Raw genomic sequence first — 7,818 nt, 5'->3', positions numbered from 1 at the left:
TGTGTGTGTGTGTGTGTGTGTGTGTGTGTGTGTGTGTGTGTGAATTTGGTATGTGCTTGTGTGCTGTATGGACACGTGTCTGTTAGGTGTGTGAAAGAGGAACAGAGGGGTGTGTTGATATCCTCTCCTATCACACTCTGCCTGTGACTTTGAAGCAGGCCTCTCCTTGGAGTTCATGTTTTTTTCAGTTAGTTTGGCACCCTGAAAGCCCCAGTATCAGCCTCAGCCTGGCCCATCTCAGTGCCAGGGTTACAGACACATATGAGACCCTGCAGAGTTAGCTACTCAGGTGCTAGGATCTGGTGCATCAAGCACTCTTAATCACTGAATGATTTCTCCAGGCCCATTTGAATTTTTTTTTATAATGAGTATATATTATACTGTATATTTTGAAAAAAAATTAATAAAGAAAACATGAAGAAAACTTGAAAAATATCCCAGAGCACCTCAGTAGACTCATCATGACTTGATTAACACTGGCTTTATTTATTTATTTACGTTAATCTCATGTCTGTAAAGAAAAGAGGCGATAGGGAATGTCTAAATGTGGAGCAAGTCCAAACCAGCAAAGACCTCTGATAATGGTGAGTGGGAAAGATGACATGCTTTGTTGACATGTTCTTTCTCCGCATTTCTAAAGTTCCTGGGAAAAGAAGATAATGCAGAGCCAAGAGGGTGGGATTTAGGGTGCGACTTTCACATCCTAAATGTGGTGATGTGTTTCTCTTTTGGGGGGATTACTTAAATACCCTGGGGAGTGGTCCTGACCCCACCTCCCTGGAGGTAGGGTCAGGACCTGGCATGCTGGGATTTGGAGTCCAGACCAGGCCTGGGGGCTGGGATAGATGCAAGGGGCTGGGGCCTACACTCCCAACTTGACACAAACCACCAAACAAAAGAATCATTGTACTGTACACTTACAGTATACATACTATTTTTTAATTTACTTTTTTATTTTGTTTTTGAAAGAAAGGGCCTCATGTAAATTGTTTTTCAATCCAGGCTTGAACTCTTGATCCCACTGCCTTGGCTTCTTGAGTGCTGGAATTATAGGTGTGTGCCATGATGCCTGAATTCCAGTGAATGACTTTTTTATGGTACATAAATTATAGTTCAGTCAAGACTTAACAACTAAAAGAAATTCACATGAACAGTGTACATTGTAGGCCCATATTTCTAATTGGTATGGCAGCCAGGCTCTAAAGCCATAGTCGGTATCTGAGAATGGTCACGTAGCCTACCAGACAGGCCGTCACTACCTAACAAAAGGTCAGGATGTGGTTTTGCTCCTTTCTTTGTAATTTGGAGAATGCCTGATTGAGATGTTAATTTAAGTCTACGTGACAGCTAACATACAGAGCAGACAGGTAGCTGTGGACATGACAAAAAGCCATTCACCTGGTTACCTAGGAGACAGAATGCTAATCTACTTCCCCTAAATTTAGTTTTGGTATAAAGGCTGTTTGGAAAATAAAGCAGGAGGAATTCTTCAGGATATAAACTCAGGACTTCATGAGGGACCACTGAGACTCTCTTTCCCGATGAAACCATGTGAGTCGTGTCTTTATTTCATCTCCTCCACACCGGTCCAGAGAGAGATAGTTTATGTTGGGGTCTGGTTGACAGAAATAATTTAGAGTCCTGGCTAGCACCAGACCCCGACAGTACATGGATCCAGGCATGGTGGCACATGCTTATCATTTCAGACACAAGGGATCTTAAAGCAGGGGGATCATTTGATCACAGGAGTTAGAACCAGTCTCCTGTTAAAAAGGCAATCAAAACTCCTAGGCAGTGGTAGCACACACCTTTAATCCCAGAACTCAGGAGGCAGAAGCAGGCAAATCTGAGTTTGAGGCCAGCCTGGTCTACAGAGCGAGTTCCAGGACACAACTGTGTGGTATGGATGCATCTTGATATAGCCACACAATTCTCTGCTGATAGTTTCCAATCTTTCCGTAAAAGCATTTATGCAGTCATAACCTATAGTAGTAATGTATAAAGTTATATCAATATTACTCTTCTATAAAGAGTAGATTTGCAGGTCAAAGCAGAGTTGTAATTCTGATAGATATTGCTACACTGCTTTCTACAGAGGCTAGATTGATTTATATTTTGACTTACAATCACTGTGTAGGACCTACCCTGGATTTTTATTATTTATTCGATTAATTAAGAAATACACATATTACTATGTCCAGTTTGAAAAAGATTTTGCTCACTATAGTTCATTGTTTCATGTGGTAGACTTATGCATTTTAATTCATTGGTTTTAATGTTTGATGGGTTTGGACTCCCTGTGTGCAACCTAGTTCTTGGATAATAATAGTTGCTTTATAAATATGTGAATAAACAAACAGATGGGAAAACATCTGAATAGACAAAATGGGGCCAGGATACTGACTTAGCAATTAAAACTGACTGAATATAGTTTCTACTAACATTTATCTAGTTTTATGACCAATTTCAGTTAGGTTATTAAAACAGAAAGCATAGAACAACATAGGTTAGTGGGGAACTAAGTGAAGAAAGACTTGTGTTGAACCAGGGATCAGGCTTAAAAATGAAATCACAAAATCTCCAGCAACAGGAATGAGAAAACTCCTTTTGACTTGTTGGTCAGGGGAGTTCAAGAGACTCATAAAATAATATAGGCTATAGATGTCACCCTAGGTTGCTTCCCAGAAGTTGAAGGTAAGTCCTTGTTGATGACACCACAAATTTCAGCCACAGGACTCAGAGGGTTGTGAACTAGATATGACCTGAAAACCTCTCTCCTGGGGCACAGCACCAGAAGGTGCTATGAAAAATGTCAAGGAAGAAAAACAATTAAAACTCCTACCCAGTTCTGACATCTAGGAACCACGACAATGACCAGCATGGGGAGATATTCCTAGTGGGGCAATAGTGGCACTCTTATCTTGACAGTAAACAACAGCTCTCTAAAGAGACTTGAGTCTCAACTGGAGAGAAATCATGCCTGGTACTGGAAACTCAGGAGAACCTACTTCTGACACCTTCTTAAACAGTATAATCCCTTACGGTCTAAATATCCCTACACCCACAGATATTTCTCATTCCTCATCAAGGAAGATTCTTTTTGCCACAAATGGAGACCACAACTGGTCAACATGTAGCGAACAATTAACTACGGGGTGTCAGACCCAACTGATGCATCTACAACACATCTCTACACCTAAGGCCAAGAACACTCTGGAAGATTGTAAGAGCCAGATGACCAGAAAGTCTGCTATGAGATTGTGTCTTCCAGATATGACAGAGAAGACATACCCACCAAATCTCAACAATATAGCTGCCCAAACAAGATCTGTACAACTCAATTAAAAGTTGACATCTCAGCCTGGAGGGGTGAAGTCTCATGGTGCCTCAACCATAGATGATGAGCAACAAACCATCAGTGACTGCTGGGACAGAGAGAATTAGCCTCCCTCATGGATGAGTTTCCATCCTAAACATCCCCCAACACCACAAATGGACCTAGCAGACTGACTTACATATTTATATATGTGTCATAATAATAGTGGAAAAAAGAAAAATATTTTACTTTAAGCTAAAATACTAGTTTTTTACTTTTTGTATGATAGAAATATTTTACAATTTATAAAGTACTTTTAAAACAACAAAAATGAAATCACAGAAATGTATAATTTGTATTTAGTAGACAATGCAAAAAAGAAACTATAAATAGTGTTCATTAAGAAACTTAAAAAACAAAGTAAAGCAAAACAGTTGCTTGGAGAGTGACAGAATACTTTTACTGAGAAGCCAAAATTTCCTGTTTTGTCACAATTCACTGGGAGTCATGCATTTCATACACAGGACAGACCCATCAGCTTTCACCTGGGTCCAAACCAATGCCTAGGTGGAGTTTCCCATAGAAACGACAGCAACAGGGCTTAGGGGAGGTGGTCCAGTCAGCAAAGTGCTTGCTGAGCAAGCATGGGGACCTGAGATCAGATTCCCAGCATCCAGCATGGTTGGTGGTTCTCTCTGTAGTCCCAGAGATGGACAGGAGTAGACAGGAGGTCCCAGAGGCTTTCTGCTAAACAGTCTAACTAAACTTGGTGAGTTCAGCATTTAGTTAGGGACCTTGCCTCAAAAATAAGGAAGCTGAGAGTAGTAGAAGATGACACCTAATGTTGACTTTGGCGACTATATGTGCACACACATGCACACACATGAACACAGACACATACATGTACATGTAAGCACACACACACACAGCCGGGCGGTGGTGGCGCACGCCTTTAATCCCAGCACTCGGGAGGCAGAGGCAGGTGGATCTCTGTGAGTTCGAGGCCAGCCTGGTCTACAAGAGCTAGTGCCAGGACAGGCTCCAAAGCTACAGAGAAACCCTGTCTCGGAAAAACTACACACACACACACACACACACACACACACACACACACACACACCCCTAAAAAGAAATAAGGAGTGAGGAGATTTTTTTGTTTTTTGGAAGAAGTTAAGTAAGGAAGTTAGGGAACTGAGATGGGCTTTTGAAAGACAGACACAACTCAACCAAGAAGGCAGAGAAGTGGCTGCAGGGGGAAGAGTGTAGAGAAAGGTTGAAGCAAGTTCCGCCCACAAATGCTCAGAAGGAAATGAAGATGAGCAGTAGGTACAGACCCTGGGTGGGGCTGCTGCAGCAAGGTTGTCTGGCCACCCAGAGATTACAGTGTTTCATTTTGTATTTTCTACAAGGGGTCATTCAGCTGCAGATGCTCACCTCCACAGAATGGCTGGCTGGAAGGAGGGAAACAGTAGAAGTCCAAAGGACTCATCTCATCCCTCATTAATTTTCCTTATAAGCTTTGGAGATTTGCCTTAAAATTGGAGTTGGTGACAAGCAGGGCTATAAGACAGATGATCCCTTTTCCTTAAGATCATTTTAACACTGCAGTGGGGAGTCTTGTGTGAATCACCTTGTGGTCCTGGTTTGCTCTTAAGAACATGTCTTCAACCTAGCACTGATACTTCCTTTCCTTGCTAAGCCATGGCAGATTCTAGCTTAGTGGGCACCTCACTCCCTTCTTGTTCCTGTGAATGTTGAGAGGCTGTGTGCACCATGCTGGGTATGAAGACCCCAGGTGGTGCGGGACAATTTTGTATTCTGTCAATTATGTTTTAAACAAACGCTGATTGGCCAGTAGCCAGGCAGGAAGTATAGGCAGGACAACCAGACAGGAAGTAGAGGCGGGACAATGAGGACAGGAGTATTCTGGGAAGAAGGAAGCTCTTTCTGCAGTCCTGCCCAGACACAGAAGAAGGAAGATGTGACCTGCCCCACTGAAAAAGGTACTGAGCCATGTGGCTAACATATACTAGAATAATGGGCTAATGTAAGTTATAAGAGTTAATAAGAAGCCAGAACTAATGGGCCAATCAGTTTATCATTAATATAGACTCTCTGTGTGATTTTCTTTGGGATTTACAAACTGTAGGAACTGGGCAGGACAGAAACCCCAATAAGCAGGCCCACATGTTACACCCAGGCAACTCCTGCTAACGCTGCTTAGCCTGCCCTAGGAGGCAGAGAGGAAAGTTCAGAAGCAGGTACACCTGCTTCAGTCCAACCTGCAGGGAAGAGGAGCTCAGGCAAATCAGCTCTGGCCTTGATAACAAAATGTAAGGTGTAGAACTTCCACGCACACACAACTCAAAAGGAAAACAAAATGAAACAAAAGAACAATTTCTTACTTTGGGATTCAAGTCAAAGAAGGTGTAGTATTTAAATCTTAACAGCAGTTGCTCATCCTCTTGAATGTTTTGTTCCATAAGGGATCTGGAGGAATCCAGCCAACTAGGAAACAAGAGGGTAGGATTTAAAAGCCAGCCCACTTTTCCCGTCTACACACCACAGTGTTTCAGATTGCATCTTACATAAATCCAAGGACATGGACAGAGTAAACCATATCAACAAAGCCAGTGAGCACATAATAGCTTATATTTGCTCTTTACCTTACAGTCGCCCCACCTCTCCAGACAGGGTTTCTCTGTGTAACAGCCCTAACTGTCCTGGAACTTGCTTTGTAGATCAGGCTGGCTTCAGACTCACAGAGAATCACCTGCCTCTGCCTCCCATGTTCTGGGATTAAAGGCATATGCCACCACACCTAGCTATGTTACAATTTTTAAGATAAAAAGTTTTCTTATTGCCATAAGAAAATGAAGGAGCTAGAAGTGTTGTTTGATAGTGTTTCCTTCCTTCCTCCCTGCCTCCCTCCCTCCTTCCTTCCTTCCTTCTCTCCCTCTCCCTCTTCCTTCCTGAATCTTACTATGTAGTCCAAGCTGGCTTTGGACCTGTGATCCTCTTGCCTCAGCTTTCTGAGGATTGTAGACATGTACCACTATACACACACACACACACACACACACACACACACACACGCACACACATACACACACACACACGCACACACATACACACACACACGTGCGCACACACACACATACATATATATAGCAAGTTCCAGGACAGTTAGGACTGTAAGGTAAAGAGCAAATATAAGCTATGTATGTGTGTGTGCGCGCATGTGTGTATACGTATTTACCACTCTGCATCACCCAGCACTCTTTTCACACCTGCAACAGCATCGAGAGTTGTTACAGTCATGGATGGAAAGCTATCAAGTTATTTGAAGACAATTTTCTCACACTTTTAAGGCATTGAGACCACTATAGTCTGTGTATATCCCCTTTTCCTTTTAAAGTTAGCTATGCTAGGGAAACATAATGCCATGCCTATTAATTAAAAAAATTAGATAGCCCCCATCTCTTTCTCTTAGTGTATGAACACCAGTTCAGATAGGAGAAAGATGGTCCCCCTTACCCTGCATTCATCTTGGCTTTGTCTACCAAAGATCGAGGCTGGAACATGTCGGCAAGCACGTCTGGTGATGGAGGAGGTTGGCTGAAGGCCAGAACATTGCAATTTTGCTCTGTCAAAGGGCTGTCACCGAACCAAGTCATAGTGGATAAGGCTGGCGTCCCGTTGATGGGGTCATACATGGGTGTCATGGTCTTACTGTACAAGCCCGGGCTTACTGTGAGGCAGGCAAATGATAGGTGATCCAGGTTAGGAATCTTTAGAAGAAGATTATACTAAGATGAATTTTGACTTTAAAGGTATCAGGAGTCAGGATAGTAGGAGATCAGGTGCACAGGTAAAGATCTTGTCTGGTCTTTCCAGTCCTGGAATCTGGAATCCCAAAGATGTAAAAGTTTCCAAGAATCAACACAGATAAATGTTGGTAAGTAAGTCCTTTATAATCACCCAGACTTTTCTATTTCTTGGTGTTAGGAGCAAACCGAGAACACAGGCACAAAATGTCTCAGATAGCAAAGAGCTACATCTGCTACTTTTAAGAACCCAATAGCTGGTTCTTAGCAATAACTGGCCATTACCTCTGAACACTGCTCAGATCCCTCTTTGTTCTTTGTGTCCGAATGGACTACATAAGAAAGCCTGTGATAATGCAAGAAAGTAAGGGACAGTTGTTTTGATACAGGTATACCTTTTAAAAATCTTTACCTGCCTTTCCTTTACAAGCCAAATGAAAGCACGTTTAAGAAAAAGCTTGCTAGGCAGTGGTGCACACCTTTAATTCCAGCACTCGGGAGGCAGAGGCAGGTGGATCTCTGTGAGTTCGAGGCTAGCCTGGTCTACAGAGAAAGTTCCAGGAGAGGCTCCAAAGCTACAGAGAAACCCTGTCTTGAAAAACCAAAAGAAAAAGAATGAGAATAAGAAGAGGAGGAGGAGGAAGAGGAGGAGGAGGAGGAGGAGGAGGAGAAGAA

At 42.6% G+C, this 7,818-nt stretch overlaps 1 protein-coding gene across 1 annotated transcript in view; it reads right to left on the bottom strand.

Moving 5' to 3' along the window:
* Nucleotides 1-7,818, bottom strand: part of Fermt1 (fermitin family member 1) — a 33,760-nt gene that overhangs the window by 19,079 nt on the left and 6,863 nt on the right. Inside the window, exons 4-5 of the mRNA XM_013353170.2 lie at nt 6,854-7,067; nt 5,722-5,824 (exon numbers count right to left, since the gene is read on the bottom strand). Coding sequence (XP_013208624.1) covers nt 5,722-5,824; nt 6,854-7,067 — 317 coding nt within the window. The remainder of the gene's footprint in view (nt 1-5,721; nt 5,825-6,853; nt 7,068-7,818) is intronic.

Source organism: Microtus ochrogaster, unplaced genomic scaffold, assembly GCF_000317375.1.
Source record: "Microtus ochrogaster isolate Prairie Vole_2 unplaced genomic scaffold, MicOch1.0 UNK3, whole genome shotgun sequence".
Classification (NCBI taxonomy): domain Eukaryota; kingdom Metazoa; phylum Chordata; class Mammalia; order Rodentia; family Cricetidae; genus Microtus; species Microtus ochrogaster.
This window is presented reverse-complemented; position numbering and strand designations above follow the sequence as displayed.